This window comes from Amphiura filiformis, chromosome 3, assembly GCF_039555335.1.
Source record: "Amphiura filiformis chromosome 3, Afil_fr2py, whole genome shotgun sequence".
Taxonomy (NCBI): domain Eukaryota; kingdom Metazoa; phylum Echinodermata; class Ophiuroidea; order Amphilepidida; family Amphiuridae; genus Amphiura; species Amphiura filiformis.
In genome coordinates, this window is record NC_092630.1 from 25,335,508 (window position 1) to 25,357,760 (window position 22,253).

The 22,253-nt window shown below is 36.8% G+C and overlaps 2 protein-coding genes across 2 annotated transcripts; both read right to left on the minus strand.

Moving 5' to 3' along the window:
* Positions 1-2,264: 2,264 nt before the first annotated feature.
* Positions 2,265-8,965, minus strand: LOC140148270 (monocarboxylate transporter 11-like). The gene is made up of 4 exons (XM_072170165.1): positions 8,688-8,965; positions 6,338-6,478; positions 4,125-4,922; positions 2,265-2,592 (listed from the first exon to the last, which is right to left on the minus strand). Exons 1-4 carry the CDS (start codon positions 8,878-8,880, stop codon positions 2,420-2,422), a joined length of 1,305 nt encoding a protein of 434 aa, XP_072026266.1. The 5' UTR covers positions 8,881-8,965; the 3' UTR covers positions 2,265-2,419.
* A 2,093-nt stretch (positions 8,966-11,058) lies between these two features.
* LOC140147136 (monocarboxylate transporter 11-like) lies at positions 11,059-21,847 on the minus strand. The gene is made up of 4 exons (XM_072168915.1): positions 21,655-21,847; positions 20,875-21,015; positions 12,190-12,696; positions 11,059-11,255 (listed from the first exon to the last, which is right to left on the minus strand). The coding sequence occupies exons 1-4, from the start codon at positions 21,845-21,847 to the stop codon at positions 11,059-11,061; spliced, it is 1,038 nt and encodes a 345-aa protein (XP_072025016.1).
* Positions 21,848-22,253: the final 406 nt, after the last annotated feature.

The window sequence follows — 22,253 nt, forward strand, 5'->3', positions numbered from 1 at the left end:
AAAGTTAAATATCGGTCTTAAAATGTTCTTTCAATTGATTTTGTGCTGAAATGCGCGAAAATTTTGACTTTCATCGCTTGGAGGGATTAAACTTTTTTCATTTTCTTGGTCATTTCAACAATGGAGCGAAAAAGTTTTAAATATTTTTTTTTTAAATATTTCAACAGAATGAATAAATATGACACACGGCAACCATTGCACTTGGACAGCAGCTCATCAAGTACAATCTGCCGTTGTTGTGTATCTAAGAGGAATATATAACGCCCTTCGTGATTTTAGAATTGGAAGTCGTTTCATACGATAAAAATATTTGACCTGCTTGTCGTCTATCACACGGTGGAGGAATAGTAAAAACAAAAATTCCTATCGTTTATTCTCATTCTTAGTCAGCTAAATGTTATTTTAATAACTAACCCCCGCTTTATTTAGCAAAAATTAAGTTACCGTTATGAAAGTTCCCCTTTCTTGAAATGAACGAAGCTTGTCATTTGGTATTTTGAAATAAGAAAATTTGGCAAAATACGAAGAACATTTGATGAAGTTGAAACCCCGCTTAAATACATGTAACTAATTTATAAACTATCAGTATATAAATTACGAGGCTTTCAGCTGAACCACTAGCAGGCTATGTTAGCACATCTATGACAATCAATAACAAAGGTAGGTACCAAAATCTGAATTTTGATGATTTTTACGATCGTCCGGATGAGCAAATCACTGAATGGGCCTTTAAAACGACATTCACAAACCAATGAAATTCAGCGTTAACAAGCCACAGCCAATGACTAAGAATATTGAATAAACGCTGCTGGAGACTACTATACTACTACCATGTTGAACAAATACTCAAATTGGTTCTATATCCGTTCTTGTAAACCTTAGCAACAAATGGGTAAATGAATCGAATAATGTTTGATTTCCATTCGAATCAAAAGTAAACACATTAGAGTTTAGTATTAACTATATCGGTTTCAGGAAGCTTATTTGTTTCCAAGATATATAAGAATTTGGTGAAAATTAAGTAAATAATGTGATTTATGTGCATGTCCCTTTCCCAGGGAACTCCCATTCTCATCTCAACCTATAGGTTTGAGGATTGATAGCGACACATACAATCCGACATTTGAATGCTGATGAGAATATCTCTCAGTGGCGGAAGCAACCAACGGATTGAAGCTTTTCTTCATCTATTGTATTATGCCTGATTTGAGCGCTGACATATTGCCAATCAATATTCATGAGAGTCCATAGTCAACGCAGAGCAAGATACGCCAAAATGTAGTTTCTAAAATTGTTTTCAGAATAGAATAAATAAAATACCGCCAATTTAATGGCAAATTAATGCATAGTCTAAAGAAGAATTACGTTTTCGAAATATATAGCCGAGTGGGATGATTTCCAGTGAAATAATTTTTGCTGTAAAAACCTGATGCATCCGATGTAAAAGAATAATATTAACTGTACATAAGTATCACGATTTGTGATAGCCTAATCATGAGGACCCAGAAAATGTATAGTTTCACCTACCTCCGACTTATCGTTCCAGAGTTATATACCATTTTATTTGTCAATATTTATTTCAGAATACAGGATTATTTTCCATACAAATAATTAATATTATTTTGCTTCATTCATATTCGATTTGTACTATGCTACAATATAGTACTTCCAGTGTTCAAAAAATCGTGTTTAAGATGAACTTATAATTGGTATGTATTTTTTTACAAACTTCCAATCACACGAGAAAATTCTGTCTTTCAATAATTGTTGTAATGTCAATCTGTCCAAAAGAAACAATGGTATTTGCTAAGTACAAGTATCCCGACGAGTAGGACCTGTTTTCACCAAACCATCTACTCAGATTCTGGTAGCTCAAAAAGGATTAACCGTCAGGGGAAGTCCACTAACTGCTCCGCCCGAATATATAAAACAAAAAACTTTTTCTCGGGTGGCGTGGTTAGTAGACTAATGCGTTTAATCCTCATAATCGGAAGGTTGCGGGTTCGAGCCCCGGCGACGCCATCGTGTTGTGCCCTTGAGTAAGATACTTTATCTCGTTTACTCCTCTCCACCCAGGTGTATAAATGGGTACCGGCATTCTTAAATGCTGGGTACTAACAGACTCGCTGTAGAGGAGGTGTAGCGATCCCCCTATAGCAATATTACATGGAGGTGTCTGGCCCAATCGCCAATGAAAGAGAGATGGACACTCCGATCACTGTTTATATACAGGATCGCCTCCTTTACCTTTACCTTTACCTTTACCTTTACCTTTACCGTTACAAAAAGGCCAACATTACATCATTACAATAATAATATCATACTTGTACTTGTACGTGTGCATCATTCTGGCAGTTACAAAAAGAGTAGAAAAAGACTAAAATTATTTAGTTGACTCATGTTGTTTAGCTTATACATGTTATAGTGAAACAGGTGCAGGGGTATACTGATGTCCTTTCCTTCGTTTTCTCCTTTTCCTTCGGATACTCGACCTGAGCATATTCAATACCATTGGAGTCAATGAGAGCAGTGGTAGGATACTTAGAAACAGGAACGAAGCAGTGTAATTCCCATATTTGTCGAATAACCAACCTGTAAATAAAAATAAAACACTATGTGATGAATACCCTTTGATATGAACAATTCAGTTCAAGTATAATTTTATATGTTGTTACACGATAAAAATGAGCCCTCTCCCCTTCCTATGATCAATGTTGAATCCTGCAATTTGTTTAAGCGCACCGAGTAGTACCCAACATTGATTAATGTGAAAGACATGAAAGAGAGGCGGTTGGGAGATTATGTAAGGATCCAAGCTTCACACCAAAGAAGTCGGAATCTCAGCACATTGAAAACTATGAAAATAAGTTTATAATACAGACATTCCCAAATACGATTGATGAGTAGTGAAGTTATCAAGTTTCACGGTTGTTTGAGGGCATGTGGAACTGTATTCATTTTTAAGCAAAGTAGAACACTGATGGCGCTATTCATCTTAAATCTTGTTTGCATCTTTACAAGGGGTAGATACTTGTACAATAGTATTAACACATCACAAAATGACTAACATATAGTAAGGACATTTACAAAATACTTTTTATCATAAAATGAAAGGAATAACTTTACATTTTAAATATATGTAAATAGCGCCCTCAATTTGCACACAACTATACAGTTTATAAAATAAAAATTACCACAAAAGGTAAAAAAAGAAAATCTAGGTTAAAAAAATAGTTTAAAATAAATATGTGTATAATAAATAAGTGTGATAGCTGTTGGTATTGTTAAGGTCTAGAATTGAAAGAAACATTAATAAATGACCCCATCAAACAACCATGATTTAATTCAACAACTTACACATTATAGTTCAATTATTTCACAAAATTTCGTTGCATGAAAAACAACTAAATCTCAAATGTATTTCAAATTTTGGATACAATTATTAGCTACAGCTGATATTATTACTGTTCTGAAAGTATTGTATACATCTTAAATTATTTGCTGTCTGTTTGGCATTTTAATGAACGGCGTACTGGACAAATATCCAAAAAGCTAAAAACTTGTTCTGTTAACCCTCTTTAAGGTGGTACTACACGTACTTTGTGACTAGTTTTGCATTTTACTAAAACAAATAACTATACACTGATAACAAAAGTTATGTATATTATAGGGAAAAGAAATCCAATTACTTCACTGAAATTTCAGTGATTCAAAACAAATGGTTCATTATATATGTTAAGAAATGAGGTACATTCTAGCGGTACCTCTTTTTTTAATAAATAACGTACCGCTTGTCTTGAGTCATTGAAATTCCAGTGTGGTAACTGGATTTCTTGCCCCTATAATAGACATAACTTTTGTTACCAGTGTGTTATTATTTTTTGAGATAAATGCAAAAATAAACACAACTGTATCAAGGGGTGTTAGTACCACCTTAAAATACCGATGAAACATGCAATGTTTAGACTATGAGTTGGTCATAATGAGATGAACTTGTCTCAAACAGGTTAACAGGCAACAAAGAAGAGTGCAAGCCGTTACTCGCTTTTGATTTTGAGCGTGTTTGCAACGTTTTCTCTGCGTCCCAAACACAGTGAAATGTCACTGCTCTTAATACGAATTACCTGATAAGAAACCGCTACACAGAGATCCCAAAGCGTAGCCAATGTAGAACCAATTTAAAGCAGTCGCGTAAACGTCTTTAGCGACAACAGTAGACATTTCCTTACACCCGCAACATCCCCAAAGAGCATTCCCGACATTGAGCACAAGTGAAGCCAACGTTAACCCAATATAACTATGCGAAGCAGACAAAATTGGGTCTACAGCTAACGAAATAAACACAAGTATATTGGCAACAATAATAATGACTTTTGTTTGTGATAATACTTTTGTGAGTAGAGGAAAGATACAACTTCCTATAAGATTACCAATTCCTCCAAAAGTAGCAAGACCCGATGAGGCGTAAGGTGAAAACCCCAGATCTTCTGCATGAGGTACTAGATAAATCAACCATCCAGTATAATAGTAGCCAGTTGCAGCAGCTATACACGTTAGTGAAACAAAGTCAATATTAAGAAATAGATGAAGATCAAAAGCAGTAATAACATTTGTAATCAAAGAATCCTGCTTTCCTTTCTGGGTGTCCTCTTCTAGGTCAGAAGATATACATACGTCTTGTGTTTCCTCTCTCACTGGTCTTAATAATACTCCACTAACAACTATATGCGCAGTTAGGCTACCAAGAATCAACATTGTTCCTCGCCATCCGTAGACATCGAGCAAGAACTGAGTGACGAGTGGCATGACCATAACACCACATGCCAACCCAGCATGTGCGATGCCATTTACAACGTCGAAGTACTTGTCAAAATACCGAGGTAGTGATGCAAATGCGGCTGCTTGTGCACCATAGAAAGTACCTATGAGACACAATAAGAGTGACATAAAAACGTTAAAACGTGTCCAAAGGGAACTCATCAGCAAGTGTCGTTAACAATAATGTATATTCGTTAAGTAGTTACAAAATGTCCCGAGAATCTTTTTAAGAACCGCCGTATCTCTTCCAACAATCATGACAATCCTGCGCGAAAAGGTTGGGACAGTACTTTGTTTAATTCACGCATCCCGCTCCCCTTATTCAATGTTGAAAGCTGAACAATAGTAATTGCGCTCAATGTCTGCTCCAACATTGTTTCCAGTCTCATGTTCAATTCACAGGAATATGATCTTTAAAACATCAACTGTCCAACGATTTTCGCACAAGATTGAAGGTTTGCCATGAAAATGGAAAAACGTCAAGGGAGTGTGTTGAAATATTTTGGTGAGTGGGGCTGGAAAAAATTCTAAGCCCTCTTCGCGAACCCAAACCTTTTGACCCCCTCTTAATGGACCTAAAATTCTTTTGACCCCCTAATATTTGGTACAAAACTATTTTGAACGCCCCCCTCCTATAATGTACCATTCTATATCAAAGGACAAATGAAACATATTAATGACACTAAAACTTGTATTAATGAAATTGTACATGTACCCATGTCATTAATGTAAAAATGTGACACCCACATATATTCCAGACCCCCCCCCCCCCAGTGTTTCTGAACTACTACAACTAAACTGCATTTAAAATAACGCTTTACGTAAAGAAACCACAAAGCGCTTTTAAAAAACTTAATACTATAAAAATAAATGTATTATACAACATTACAAGTAAACAAGTAAAATATAAAAAGGAAACAACACTGAACACTCCATAACGAGTAGAATTATAATAAAACCAGCCAAAAATAGATCAACAGCATTTGAGATAGTTGGGTGAAAAATTTTCCATGATACGTAGTTACGTAATCGGATTAATTACCATAGCAACACCTGGATGGTAATTCTATAAAATGTTCACATCATGCTGATCACCCGCACCTGCAAGACTAGTGTCTTTGAAAAGATGGGTATCTATCATTACATACATACAAAGGTGATAAGTGCAACCTGCTTATAGTGCTAGACGATACATTCATTGCTATGGTCCGCACATTGCTATGGTAATTAATCCAGTTACGTAACTACTTTTACAGAATATTTGCTGTAAAAGTGGCGTAAGGCTACCATTGTTTGACTATATCGCCCTGCAAATCTATGATTGCTATGATTGCAGACATACACAGGTGATGAGTGAAACCTACTTGTACTTTTTTATAGTGCATGGCGATATAGTCAAAAAATGTATTAATTTATTGCTATGGTAGTTAATACGATTATGACGTCATTTCTACAGCGAATAGCGACTACTGTGGTTCAAAAACAAATAAAAAGCCGACGGAATATTGAACTTACTCACCTGTCACCACTAATCCCATAGCAAGCATTGATACAGAAGTTGCCATTGACCCAATGATTACACCCATAGACGCTAGCGAACCACACAAGAATACGATAGATCGGTATGATAATAATTTACCCAAGCCAGACGAAATTATACCTATATATGTATATTAAGAAAATTAATAGAACTATCATAATTACACAACAGAGACTACGAAGCGAATTTTAAAGGTAATTATTACTTGCAGATTCTATAATCAAGGGATGGGGAAGACTACATTTTTGAATCATTGTTGATTCTTTATTCGCTGTCGTAGTGCACGTTACAATATGACCGTTGCTAGGCCAACTGGATCACGCTTTCTTTGTTACGAACCACTGGTCGAAATGATCACAACACAAAGCCTATGGCATATCAAAATTCGGAACAGGTGTATGAGCCCAGGCTTGGAGCAGTAACCAATGGTTACTAACGTGCACTACGACAGCGAATTATGAAGTAATCCAAGGAAAGGAAACTTTATAATACAGGGCGCTATGGATTTGAGATTTTAATATAACTATCATCATTTCAGTACGATTAGAGTACGATGCGAATTCTAAAGGTAATTATTACTTGCAGATTCTATAATCAAGGGATGGGGAAGACTACATTTTTGAATCATTGTTGATTCTTTGTTAGGAAGTAATCCAAGGAAAGGAAACTTTATAATACAGGGCGCTATGGATTTGGGATTTTAATAGAACTATCATCATTCCACAGCAGAGAGTACGATGCGAATTCTAAAGGTAATTATTACTTGCAGATTCTATAATTAAGGGACAGGAAAGGTCACATTTTTGAATCATTGTTGATTCTTTGTTATGAAGTAATCTAAGGAAAAGAAAGTATCTTGATTCTTTATGCGAAGTAATCAAGGAACAGGAAAATAATCCTTGCTGACATTACGGTAAATAATCCGCGGACGGGAAAGTCTTCCTTGTTGATTTTGTGAGACTATAGACGAATCCAACGAGCCAAGTCATGGTCAGTATTTGGTCGGCCATTATTGGGTCCCCGCAGCACCTAACTGGTGTTGTGACTGCCCAATTGGGTGGATTAAAGCCGCTTAAAATTCGATGTTAGATTATTTTGTGTTGTAAACTGTCATCATTCTTTTGTCTACGTGTAACACGGGTGATAGAATGCAGTTTAAAATACCCTCCAAGGCCGCATCATTTCACATTTTAGGTGAGATGGAGCCGACGGGGACCCAGCTATAGCGGCCATTAGCGTGAAATTGGATTCGTCTATACAGGAACAAAAAAAGTCTACCTTGTTGCTTGATTACTTATTGTGAGGTTATCTATACGGACAGAAAAATATACACTCTTTGGTATGTATGTGACAGTATCCAGAGTCAAGAACGTTTGGCTTGTAGATTCTTTTATGTGTAGTTATCAGGTACAGAACAGTTTTCTATAGTAAAGTAATACTCTAGGAAAAGGACAATCTACCTTGAAAACTCTTTACGTGAGGTAATCCAGGCACAGAAAATGTCACCTTGTTGATTGTGTATATAGGTGATCTTTGGTAACGTCTACCTTGCCGATTCATTATGTGAAGTAATTAATCCGGGGACGGGAAAGTCATAATTATTGAAGCATAAATGTTATAGCAATGTCGATATATTGCTTGGGGTCAGTGATTAACAATTGTACTGAAGTAATACTTTAACCGCAGTATGCATGTACACTCAGTAAATTACCTTAATGTATTGGGTAAGAATACTCATAATCCGCGACTTTTGAGCAGTTTTGGCTGATGGAGGTCCGCAAACTATATGATTGGAAATAAGACCAGTTTGGTGCATAATTGATCAATAGATCATAAACACCCATTATGTACATAAAAGTATAACCATGTAGGACAAGATATAATAATAATATCAATAAATAATAATAAATTATACTACACATATTCAAATCAGTTTCGTGTTTACGTTGTCAAGTGTCAATTATTTCCCAATTCTGAGTGCCGCAAAATAACGAATATTTGCATTTTCATTATTGTCATCGTCGTACGAAGTGGCAATTATGTTAGGACAATGTTTTACCTAATGACCACATGATTGGCAACATGTGGTCAATATACAAAATGATTCATGACATTCTTATCCTCCATTTTGATTTTAATTTTCGACCTTTTCGATCTCGATTTGATGTGGTCTATCAACAAAGTATTTTGTGATGAGAGAATCTGAAAAGTCCAAAAGTGCACTGCACTCAATCATACGAAGAAAAACGTCGGAGAATTGCAATTTGTTAGTATAACCTACCGGTTCGTGAATATTATACAAAATATAAGATGGTACAACACAACTCACATGCAACAGCTCCAAAGCCCGGTACTGACGAAATAGCCAATCCTATTACCCACGTTTCTGTTGAAAAATGCTCACGGAGATCGGGCAATAACACTCCAAGACTTTTCACCAAACCGCTTTCTAGGAAATAAGCAACGAATATACCAAAAGAGACCACCCATGCCCAACCAGCATCTTTCCTTATCGTGGACATACTGGAAAGCTTCGCAAAGCTTGGCTTACCCGATGAAGTTTGAGAGTAAATTTTTAGTATGAAACTTAACAAGCACAGTGCATGCAATTCTGCATAGCACTGCAGTATGAGAATAGATTGTATTGGGGCGCTGTTGTATTCGACCGTAAAAAAATAACGTTCAAGATATTTAATGACCTGCTCCAACAAAACCAGGAACACGTCGGTGGACCTGCTTTTTCAGATAAATGTCTTAATAAAATGAATGGCTTAAAATTGTGTCCAATATCTAAAATTAAGATTCTTATTAATTGTGTTAAATGTGATAAATCTACGTGCTCAACTGAATTCCCGGAAAGAACATAGTGAAAGTGAGTTGGCCATAAAGAGTGGGAGCATCATCAGTGGCGACAACCCTTTCGTGGAGGTGGGAGGAGACAAGGAAGAGGAGAAGCAGAGGCTTAAGTCAAGTTACCAGAGAACACACAGCACTGGTGCACTAAGCACAGCACCGAACACGCACGTCGCACCAGAGGAAGAGTCTAAAAGTTTTGGACTAATTTTAGCTGATGCCAGGAAGTATAACAGCGAGTATAGTAACTTGAAATCTGGAAGTCACATTATATTATAAAGTGTTTTGTATAATTCCTCACTTGAATAGCTTACGGACTCACTATCACTATCTTGTCTATAAATAGACAAATCATCTTCACATGGTCTATGAAAAGACCTATCATCAACAAACATTGGTCCATGATAATTTGTAATTCGCTGTCGTAGTGCACGTTAGTAACCATTGGTTACTGCTCCAAGCCTGGGCTCATACACCTGTTCCGAATTTTGATATGCCATAGGCTTTGTGTTGTGATCATTTCGATCAGTGGTTCGTAACAAAGAAAGCGTGATCCAGTTGGCCTAGCAACGGTCATATTGCAACGTGCACTACGACAGCGAATAGTCGCACTTACACGTAATTGTCCAGAACTTTTGGACCTATCATCATGAGCTATCACTGAGTAGACTCATCATAATGATCACTGAATTTTTTGCTGAAAGACTTCCTGGCATCAGCTTTATTAAGTTCAAACTTTTGCACCAGGAACATCAAAAGGAGGTGCAAAACTTTGAACTTAAGCAATACAGAAGAGCAACTCGCAAATCCTCCATCACGGATCAACACAAATCTGCTATCACTGATGTTGTGGATACAAACCACAACATTGAATGGGATCAGGCCAAAGTTATAGACAGAGAGTCGGACAAAACTACCAGATGGCTTAAGGAAGCTATCTGGATTAGGAGGACAGGAGATAATATTCTCAATAAAGAAGAGGGGCCTACAAGTTACATAACATCTTTGACCAACTCATCACTCTCCCTGAGGCGTTCGCCAAAAGGACAGTGAGCAGTGATATGGGTTGCCAGTCTGATGAAGATAATAGATTATCATAGAAACGTCACTGAAAACGTGAGTAAATATACCATCTTTTACTACTGGATTTGATATAATGAACTTTCAAAATCAGTGGTGTAATTACCAAGCCACGTGCTTCGCTGAAGGGCGTTTTTCTATTGGTTAGTTTCCGACTGTATAAAAATAATTCTTTACCTGGGGATGACGCCTAGTCTTTTTTCTTTTTCTTTTGTGCGTTCCTTCTCTCCCCTCTTGATCTCTCCTCTACTTTCCCACTCCTCTACTTTCACTGTGTAGTTTGACCTACCATACAAATATTAACTAATTTGCTTCATTCATATTCAATTTGTACTAGGCTACAACAATATATTAATAATTCCTGTGTTCAAAAAACCGTGTTTGAAATGAATTCGTAATTGTTATGACTTTTTTTTACAAACTTTTCAATCACAATCTTTTTGTCCAAATCGGATGTCAATATGTCCAAAAGAAACAATGCTGTGTGTTAAGTGCAACTAATGCGACGAGTAGGACCAGATTTTCTTAGTTGGCAAACCATCTCTCTGGTAGCTCAAGAAAGACTAACCGTGATAAAAAAAATACAGACACTTTTTCTCGGACGGTGTGGTTAGTGGATTTATTCGGCTAATCTCTCTCAAGCAATCCCTTATAGGGTCTTTAATCAGAGTCTGAATCAGGTCCTACTCGTACCACTAAGTCCAATATACATTGTATATAACTCATTCTGTCAGTTACCAGTTACAAAAAGAGTAGAGTAGGCGAAACTATTTAGCTGCGTCATGTTGTTTATTAGCTTGTATTGAAACAGGTGTGTACTGATGGCCTTTCCTTCGGTTGCTCCTTTTCCTTTGGATACTCGACCTCAGCATATTCAATACCATTGGTGTCAATGAGAGTAGTGGTATGATACTTAGAAACAGGAACGAAGCCGTGTAATCCCCATATTTGTCGAATAACCAGCCTGTAAATAAAAATAATACACTATGTGATGAATACCATTTGATGTGAACAATTCAGATCAATTATATGTTGTTACAAATGTAAATAGGTGTTTATCCCTGTGCATTATAATAAAAATGAGCCCCCCCCCCCCCTGCAAATTTCTTCATGTGTACCTACATGTAGTAGTATCCAACATTGATTTATGAGAAAAGGGAGAAGCTTGGGAGATTATGGAATGATCTAGGCTTGACACGAAATCGGAATCTCAACACGTTAAACAGCTACCTTCGACTATATTTATAAATACGACTATAAATACGCACGTGACACATGGACTTCAAATTGTGGATCAAAGTATTTTAAACTACAGCTGATATTATTACTATTGTTTTGGTATTGTTTAGTGAGCAGGTGAGTAAGTAACTCTAATGTATACATCTTTATTTATTTGCTGTCTGTTAACCCGCTTCTAAAATTCTTTCATGCGCGCGAAACAAGCAAAGTTTAGACTATGATTTGGTATATCAAATGAATTTTGATCTCAAACAGGCAACAAAGAATAGTGCACGCCGTATTTATACTCGCTTTTGATTTTGAGCGTGTTGGCAATGTTTTCTCTGCATCCCCAAAAACAGTGAAAACCCACTGCTCTTAATACGAATTACCTGATAAAAAACCGCTACACAGAGATCCCAAAGCGTAGCCAAAGAAGATCCAATTTATAGCAGTTGCGTAAACGTCTTCAGTGACAACAATAGATACTTCCTTACACATGCAGCATCCCCAAAGAGCATTCCCGACATTGAGTGCAAATGACGCCAGTGTTAACCCAATGTATCTATGTAAAGCAGACAAAATTGGGTCTACAGCTAATGAAAGAAACACAAGTATATTGGCCAAAATAATAATGACTTTATTTGTTGACAACACTTTTATGAGCAGAGGAAAGATACAGCTTCCTATAATGTTGCCAATGCCGCCAAAAGTAGCAAGAGCCGATGATGCATAAGGTGAAAACCCCAGATTTTCTGCGTGAGGTACAAGATAAATCAACCATCCAGTATAATAGTAGCCAGTTGCAGTAGCTATTGACATTAGTGAAACAAAATCAATATTAAAAAATAGATGAAGATCAAAAGCAGTAATAACATTTGTAATCAAAGAGGCCTGCTTTAATTTCTGAGTGTCATCTAGGTTAGAAGATGGACATTCTTCTAGTGTTTCCTCTGCTACTGGTCTTAATAATGCTCCGCTTACAACTATATGCGCAGTTAGGCCACCAAGAATCAACACTGTTCCTCGCCTTCCGTAGACACCACGCAAAAACTGAGCGACGAGTGGCATTACCATAACACCAGATCCCATGCCTGCATGAGCAATGCCATTCACAACGTCGAAGTACTTGTCAAAATACCGAGGTAGTGTTGCGAATGCGACTGCTTGTGCACCATAATAAGTACCTATGAGACACAATAAGAATGACATGAAAATGTTTTCGTGTCCAAAGGGAACTCATCACGGGACTCATTAGCGCGTGTCGTTAGCAATACAAAATTATACAACTGCAATTTCTTTTAATATGATGAACGAGATCATAGACGAGTCAATTTAAGTAGAATAATGGACGCGCCTAGACAAAACTGGAACACAAATGTTTTTGCTTGCTAGTGACTTTTAAACACCCTTCTGAACAGCATGTCCAAAAAAGTATAAAAAGGGGCATAGGGGAAAAATAGCAATTTTCATATTTCCAAAATGGCCGCTAATACAGGACTCAAATTTCAAAATTGGGCGAATATGGATAAAACCATCTAATTGTATTCCTCTTATTATTTGCATTCAGAAAAAGTATAGTTTGACATAATCTCCAATGTACAGTTCTTGAGTTATAGGCATAAAGGTCAAGTGTCAAACTTTGGTCTCCATAATAATTGTCCACAGGGGTAATAAAATCAAAAATCGCTCCTATTTTGATCAAAGTGGTCTCAAATTGTTCCGCTTGGAAAAACATTTTAACCAAAGAATAGTTTGCCAGTGGACTGTAGCCGGATATGTTATTGGAGTAGCCTAGATGACTGCAGGACACTGCTTTGTCTGCATCCATCGTGAGACTAAGGGTGAGGTAACCCGGACTTCAACCTCTACTGACAACTCGCCCAGCCAGCGCGTCAGTATATGGCTAAAACCCTTTAAGAATCAATATGGAAGTGAAAGTAAAAAGAGGCCGTAATGCCCAAGGCCAATACGGGCGCAACCACCAGAGAAAAGATGCTTGCAGATTGCCCAGTCATGACTCGGAAGCCAGCACTTCGTATGACGTTTTGCAGCCAAAGCCGAAAGGACGCTGCAAGATTGATGAGAGCCATATGAGTGGACAAAGAAGTATTAATATAAACTCCTCAAAAAAAGTTTGGAAACTTTCAAAAACGGTTGTATATCAGAAAATTTTGAAATCTATCTCCATATTTTTTCATACCAGCGAAAACATTTTTCTTTTCTGTCAACAATGAGACCTCATTTGTGACGATAGCTTATTCCACGGCTGAGTAACTTGCTTTGAAAGACAGAGAGGTTTAAAAGAAAATGTGCGTAACTGACCATTATCTGTGCTCATCTTATTGCTCTGAATGAATGAACGAGTGGTTTAATGCATGAATAAAAGAATGAATGAAAAGTTGTTTGCAATACATCATGTTGAATGAAAAGTGCTAGGATGGGATCTTGCTGGTCACTTCTTAATAGTGGTCATTTGCAAGAAATTTCTAAGCAAACATGGTTCGATTACCAGACCTGGATAAGGCTCGCGCTATTGGTCAGCTTGAGGCTGGCATACCTCAGAATCACGGCAACATTTGGATTTTCCTGCAGTATGATCTCCAAGCTAAAAGTCAAGTTTCGTCAGACCGGAGATGTCAAAGACAGACCCAGACCCTGACCTGCTGGTTTCAAGTACTTGTAATTCTATTGACAGTTTCTCATGGTGGTCAATATGTACAAACAACAACATATGATGAACTATGGTGTCCTTTGACTCCTATACAATATACTGTGCAATATGATCTGTGTTATGTTCATCCCAGATTTCCAACCCTTATACATCAGAGCATAACAACTTCTGGTTTTTTTAAAGCACGTATTCCATACCACCATAACTCTGATGCTACTTTTCATCTCCGCCTCCTTGTTGCTGGTGATGTAAACCCTAACCCCGGACCTGACCAATGTCCATCACCATCCCAAACGTCGAACTTTGGCCATCGCATTACTTATGATCGTGACAAACTACTTGAATTCAAAGACTATGGAAAATCCACTCATATCAACCCTGATGTTTGGAAATGTCTTAGATCTTTAAAGATCAATTCCATGCCTGTAACTCATAGAGGAAAAGGTCCCAGGATAAGATTCCGCACAGATTCACCAAATGAAGTTGAGCCTGAAAATAACAACGTTAGCCAGGACACCGGGATCTCCACAAGGAAAGATGATAGAAACTGTAAAATAAACAATATTAAAATAAACAATATTGACTCTGACGATGTTTTAAAAACCTTTTCTAAGAAGGGTATTCACATTATCAATCTCAATGCCCGTTCTGTTTGTCCCAAAATGAGTGAATTAAAATTGATTGCATCCAATACTAGAGCCAAAATAATTACTGTCTGTGAAACATGGCTGGATGATTCAGTCACCGATAATGAAGTCAACATTCCTAATTTCTCTGTTATCCGTAAGGACCGTAACAAAAATGGCGGCGGTACCTGCATCTACATTCATTCTGATTTGGCATTTAATCCCAGGCCTGATTTAGACATTCCCAAAATGGAAGCTATTTGGACTGAGATTTTGCTACCAAGATGCAAACCTTTTATTGTTGGTTCCTGTTACAGGCCTGAAAAGCATTCACAATTTATCAACAATCTTGAGAATGTCCTTTCAAAATTGCCTGCTGATTCTGAAGTGATTATTTTGGGTGATATGAACATGTGTGCTTTACGTAAAGACCGAGTATACACCAAATATGCTAACATGTTGCACTTGTTTGGACATAAACAACTTATTCATACCTCAACTAGAATCACCCCTACCACAAAGTCGGCTCTTGATCACAGTATATGTAATTATGACAATATAATCAGTCAATATGGTGTGGTAACAACTGGGTTAAGTGATCACTTTTTCACGTACTGTACAAGGAAGTCACCCAAAGCAACATTCAACGAGCATAAAAGAGTTAAAGTAAGATCTTTAAAGAATTACAGCAAGGAATCTTTTATTGATAAGTTGTCTGAGTCTGACTGGTCTGAAATATTGTTATGTAACGATGTTGATAAAGCTTGGTCCATGTTTTGTAACATATTCTTGAACACTCTTGACTCTGTTGCTCCTCTAGGGGAAGTTCGGATTAAACAACGCTCTGAACCATGGATGACAAGTGAGATTATTGATAACATCAGAGAAAGAGACTGTTTGCTTGCAAAATTTAATAAAAACAAACATATGTCTGAGTATTATAAAGAGTACTGTAAGTTACGTAATAAAGTCCAAAGAGAGATACGATCTGCTAAACAACAGTACATGTTGCATAAGATTGAGGCAAATAAAATGATTCTAAAAAGCTCTGGAAAAATCTCAAAGAGCTTGGGTACCAAAACAAAACAAAAGACTCTACCAATATGGTTTTAGATATTGATGGTAAAAAGTGTTTTGAGAACAAAGAAGTTGCTAATCATTTCAACAAATTCTTTACTGGAGTTGCTGCCAAACTTGTTGGTGAGCTACCTGAGCCAAGTGGTCTTTATGATGTTAACTCCAACAGGTTCCAAAGCTATTACAGTCATATCAGGAATGGATCCTTTGATCTCCATGAGGTCAGTGAGACCTTTGTCTATGATGAGCTAACCAATCTTAACATCGATAAAAGCACTGGCTTAGATGGCTTGATGTCATTAAAACTCCAATCACATCTATTATTAATCTCTCTATCAGGACTGAAGTGTTTCCAAGTGAAATGAAAATTGCCAAGGTCAAACCATTATATAAAAAGAAGAGCAGGTTGGAAGTAGGCAACTACAGACCTGTTAGTATTTTGTCTGTGGCCTCCAAAATTTTGGAGAAGGCAGTGTTTGTACAATTTAACGGGTATCTCACGGAAAATAACATCTTATTTAAATTTCAGTCAGGCTTTAGAGGTAAATATTCCACAGACACATGTCTTATCTATCTTCAAGATCATATCAGAAACCAAATCAGTGCTGGTCTGTTTACTGGAATGGTGCTTCTTGACATCCAGAAAGCATTCGACAGTGTTAATCACTCTATTTTATGTCAAAAGCTTACTGCTCTGGGAATGAACTCCACTAAATGGTTTGAGTCATATCTGAATTGCAGATCTCAGATTGTTAATGTTAATGGCTCAGACTCCAACTCTATGGCTTTAACATGTGGAGTTCCACAGGGGAGTATCTTGGGTCCCATTCTGTTCCTTTGTTACGTGAACGACATGCACAACTGTGTTGATTGTATGCTCCTTCAGTATGCAGACGATAGCGCTCTTTTGGTTTCTGATAAAGATCCGTTGAAAATTGGGCAGCAGCTTAGCAAAAATCTCGAAAGCTGTAACAAATGGCTCATAGATAATAAACTTTCTCTCCACATGGGTAAAACAGAACTCATTCTTTTTGGAACAAAACGTAAATTGAAGAATTGGCAAAATTATACCATTGAGTGTGAAGGGCAAACAATTCATGCTACTCCCTCAGTCAAATATTTAGGCCTTACTATTGACCAGTGCTTGAATGGTGATGAAATGGGTCTTGGTGTCATAAAAAAAAGGAAATTCTAGACTCAAATTTCTTTACAGACAGGCAAAGTTTCTTGATCAAAATATCAAGAAAATTTTATGCTCTGCTCTTGTACTTTGTTTGATTACTCTATTTCTTCTTGGCATGCTGGCACACATAAGCAGATGAGTAAAAGCCTACAAATTGCTCAAAACAAAGTTATCAGATTTATTTTAAATAAGAATTGCATGTATCATATTACAGAAGATGATTTTAAAGATCTTAATTTCCTTAACATACAAAATAGGGCTAAACAACTCAGGTTGAACCATGTTTTTGATATTTTTAATGAAGTTGGCCCAGACTATCTTAGTTCAAATTTTACCAGAGTTTCAAACGTGCACCAATACAGTACTAGAAACAGTGCTCAAAATGTTCGTGTTCCAAAATCCACTACCATCACTTCTGGCTCTTTTTATTATAATGCCATTCAGGATTGGGCTAACTTACCAAGTGCAATCAAATCAATTTCTAATAAACCAAGTTTCAAAAAGTCTGTAAAAACTCATCTTTTAACCAAATTTAGTTTCTAATGATTTTAATCATGTTTAAAGATTTTATTTTACTTTTAATATTCACTTGTATATATATATATTTCTTTGTATGTTTTTATATGTACAGCCTGTCTCAAAAAAAATTGTGCAAGTGAAAAGCGCCCTCTTTGGCAATTAGAAAATACTGTTGTGACATAATGCTTACATAGATGTCAAGGGCATAGTGTTAGCTCTCAAATGCCGTTTGTCCTGTTCAATTTGCGTGTTCCAATTTCGAGATATGTTTATTTAACAACGAAAGGGTAAAATCACAATTGTGCCACTTTTACTAGGGAAGAGAGCTAGCTGTACATGTAAATCAATGATAGCTGATGTTGATGCGTCTAACGCAATCCCCTTTCGGGGCGCACGCATTAGACGCATCAACATCAGCACGCGTGCAATATTTTGTCTAATATCTCTCCCAACAAGTAATATGCGTTCATTAACCTATAACATGATGTATAAGTGCGCAATATTTGCTTGTCTTTTAACATGTCTACTAAGAAAACAGTATTTACCATGATAAAATCATTGACATGCACATGCAAAACAGCAGAATGTGAAATCCATTTTACAACAGAATGTGAAATATTTATTTATCTTTTAATCTCTTTTAAGTGGAAAAGAGAATCATCATTCCTGCATCATGATAAAACAGTAAAAACTGTCAAAAACGTTTTGTATTGTCTATTATTTTGATTTCATGAAGGAATTCTTGACAAACCTGATGCTATCACTGTTACATGTAAAGCCCTCTTCCATAGTAAAAGTGGCACAATTGTGATTTTACCCTTTCGTCTTTAACTAAACATATCTCGAGATTAAAACAAGCAAATTGAACAGAACAAACGGCATTTGAGAGCTAAGACTACACTCTTGACGCTGATGTAAGCATTTTTTCACAACGGTATTTCCTAATTGCCAGAGAGGGCGCTTTTCACTTGCACAATTTTTTTGAGACAGGCTGTATGTATGCCTTTTGCCCTTCTATGTATAAAGGACCCCTTCGGAAATAAGCCTTTGGGCTTAAAGGGCTATCCTGTGATATCTCCTTGCTTTGTTTTTTGTGTATTATATGTTATTTATCTTAATGCATTTTATATCTATTTACCTTGTATTGTAATTTGTGCAATATGGAGATACCGAATAAAATCAAATCAAATCAAATCAAATCAAAAGTGGCCATCCAAGAAAAACAACGGCTGCAGAAGACCGGTACGTGAGACTGACAGTACAAAAACCGTTTTTAATGAAACAGTGTGGTATTCCTTATTCATGTTTACTGATGCAAATGGCGCAGACAATGGCAGATTTGGCACATTTTGTTTGAGACCTCCTTGTCTTTCAAAGACAGTTACTCAACAATAAAATAAGTTATGGTCACAAATTTGGTGCCATTTTTGACAGGAAAGAACAACGCTTGTATTGATATGAAATAATATGGAAATAGATTTCAATTTTTTCTGATATAAAGCCGTTTTGGTAAGTTTCCAAACTTTTTTTGAGGAGTTATGTACATATGGTCGAATCCAACCAAAAAATCCGGGCCAAAATTAAAGTCCAAAATAAAAATGTTTGCACAATTTTTTCCTTTTGCCCATTGATTGATAACATATTGGCCTTATAGGAACCGAAAGTGCCATCACTAATCTTGAAAAATAAATCCAGGACGTGTGATAGTAAATGTGACATCAAAACCCAATGTTACCTACGAATACCACAAGGATGCTTTCACTATCGCAATACTAATCAACCTAAAGCAAAGGGAATATTCCCATTAACGCTTTTTTCGTGTAATGTAGACCACAGGGTGTCAGGAAAATGCTAGCTCAACCAGAAAATATTTGTTTATATTTTTATAACGCGATCAATATGATCTTAGTCAATTTATGCTAGTTTATTTTTGAAAATGAAGTTTAGGTCAGTTTCTGTATTTTATTTATCAAATGAGTATGAATCAATTTACATATTGTATTAGAACGAGTGGGATATCTGTTTTCAGGAATATTAGGAATTATACGCATACACCTAACGGTTTATAAAATAATAGGTGAAGAGACCCGGGTATTCGTAGGTAACATGAGCGATTTAAGGTAAAGGTAAAGGAGACGATCCTGTATAAACAGTGATCGGAGTGCCCATCTCTCTTTCATTGGCGATTGGGCCAGACTCCTCCAAGTAATGTTGCTGTAGGGGGAATCTGTTACCTTCCCAGCTATAAGCGTATTTAAAACAGCTGCGTTACTTTTTGGGCAGTCTTTAGATCGACAGCCTTTAAGATGGGTGAAGAATTTTGCCATAATACGTTAAATGCTTGATCGCTTTGGAAATAATGAATAATCACAGAGGCTCACCGTAGTAGTTACGTAACAATCTTAATTACCAAAGCAATGGCTGCACAGTATCCTTGAATGTATCGCCCTGCACTGGACGTCGTATTGCACTGCACGTCGCACACCGACATCGCCTGGCTAATAATTATTTGGTGCAGCAGAGACATTAAAATGAATACACGGGATCGATACACGTGAATTGCTATGCACGATTTTGATATCAGACGAAAATCTTCGGATACTGGGTTAGAAAATGATTAATATCTCCCGTAAATGAATTTTTCTCAAGAAACCAGATGTGGTCTCATACACTTGAAAATACGTGTTGAACAGATATTATAGTCGTTAGCGTGCGCTTTGAAAATTGGCCGTGCGCTTTGAACTCAAAATTTGACCAAAACTCTCAATTTTATATTGCGTTGGTCCTCTATGGACTACAGCGCGCAGCAGGCTATAGCGGCACTCACTCAAGTGGAGACAGTATAACCATTGACCGCAATGTCGTATACAAGCTTGCTCACACAGCGAGAAATCAATTACCCCGTCTATTGTCAGTAGCCTTAGTCAGGTCACTTCGCTAATAATATGCATCTCATAAGGTCCGAATAAAATGGCCATGGGTGGCTGTGGATTCAACCTACCATGGCGATTTCTACTATGAAGATATCGGGGCGATGTCACTGTGCGTCGTACAGAGATAAAGATCTGGATCGTCATTCTATTAGGTTAGTGTCTTTGAAAAGAGCGATATGCCATCTATCATTTGACACATACACCGGTGATGAGTGGAACCTGCTTATAGTACAGGTCAATACATTTCCATTGATATGGTAATTAATCCGGTTACGTAACTACTTCTACGGCGAATAGCGATTATTGTGATTCAAAAACAAACAAAAAGCCAAAGGAATATTGAATTTACTCACCTGTCACCACTAATCCCATAGCCAGCATTGATATAGAAGTTGCCATAGACCCAATGATTACACCCATAGACGCGAGTGAACCACAAAAGATTACTATAGATCGATGTGATAATAATTTACCCAAGCCAGACGAAAGTATACCTATGTAAGTTTAAAAAATTAGTAGCACTATCATAATTTCACAACAGAGAGTACGATGCGATTTCTAAAGGAAATTATTTCTTGCAGTAACATGTATAATCCATGGATAAGAAAGACCACATTTTGGAATCATTGTTGATTCTTTATTATGATGTAATCCAAGGAAAGGAAAGTCTAGTATCTTGATTCTTCATACGAGGTTATCAAGGGACAGGAAAATAACCCTTGTTTTCCAATTGTGTTTATGTTCTACTCAAATTGACTCGTCTATTTAAGCAAGGTCGATATATTGCCTGGATCAACGATTAACAATTGTACAGAAATAAGAAATAACAGTAACAAATAATAATTAACTATACTACACATATGCAAATCAGTTTCGCCCTATAAATTTCACACAATAGTCCATTGAAAAATATTTGTCAATGGCAAACAGTGCACTTGTAGATTGTGTACAACATGCCTAGCCTTCGAACTTTTCCAATCTCGATCTGATGTGGTCTATTAACAAAGTATTTTGTGATGAGAGAATCTAAAAAGTCCAAGAATAAAAAAAAGAAATTTGTATTTCATCGCAATTTGTTAACCTTTCGGTTCGTGTATAATATACGAAATTTAAGATGATACCACACCACTCACATGCAACAGCTCCAAGACCGGGTACTAACGAAATAGCCAATCCTATTACCCACGTTTCCGTTGAAAATTGCTCACGTAGATCGGGTAACAACACTCCGAGACTTTTCACCAAACCGCTCTCTAGGAAATAGGCAACGAATATACCAAAAGAGACCACCCATGCCCAGCCAGCATCTTTCCTTATCCTGGACATAGTCGTAGTGGAAAGCATCGCAAAACTTTGCTTACCCGGTAAAGTTTGAGAGTTTGCAGCGCGAAACTTAACAAGCATACAAAATATGTAATGAGCTGCACCATATATTAGTATGGATTATAGTAGTGCACTGGTCTGGTGAACGTCGGGGTCAATGCTATTAATAGGGATGACCAATGAACCATCAACTTGATTAGAACACTCCCATAGACATGCAGGGAGCTCAACTGTGCACTGCTTGCACAGACATTTCTAAATTGATCTCATTCTTTTATTTTTCAATATTTTTCTGTAAAAATTGGGGAAGTTAATGCCAATTATATTTTGTAACTATCTTGCAAATTACAGCAACATAAATTATGTCATTTTCCTGTAAGTGCGAGTCAAAATTGGTCCATCGCCACAG

Bases quoted from the DNA above. Each gene is read 5' to 3' on its own strand.
- LOC140147136 (XM_072168915.1), bottom strand. From the start codon at position 21,847: ATGTCCAGGATAAGGAAAGATGCTGGCTGGGCATGGGTGGTCTCTTTT. The intron at 21,016-21,654 runs GTGAGTGGTGTG...AAACTTACATAG, and splicing joins CGGTCTTGGAGCTGTTGCAT to GTATACTTTCGTCTGGCTTG. The intron at 11,256-12,189 runs GTATCTTTCCTC...TTTTATTTACAG, and splicing joins TGGCAACATTATAGGAAGCT to GCTGGTTATTCGACAAATAT.
- LOC140148270 (XM_072170165.1), bottom strand. From the start codon at position 8,880: ATGTCCACGATAAGGAAAGATGCTGGTTGGGCATGGGTGGTCTCTTTT. The intron at 4,923-6,337 runs GTGAGTAAGTTC...TGTGTCTCATAG, and splicing joins TATGGGATTAGTGGTGACAG to GTACTTTCTATGGTGCACAA. The intron at 2,593-4,124 runs GTAATTCGTATT...TTTTATTTACAG, and splicing joins GTGTAGCGGTTTCTTATCAG to GTTGGTTATTCGACAAATAT.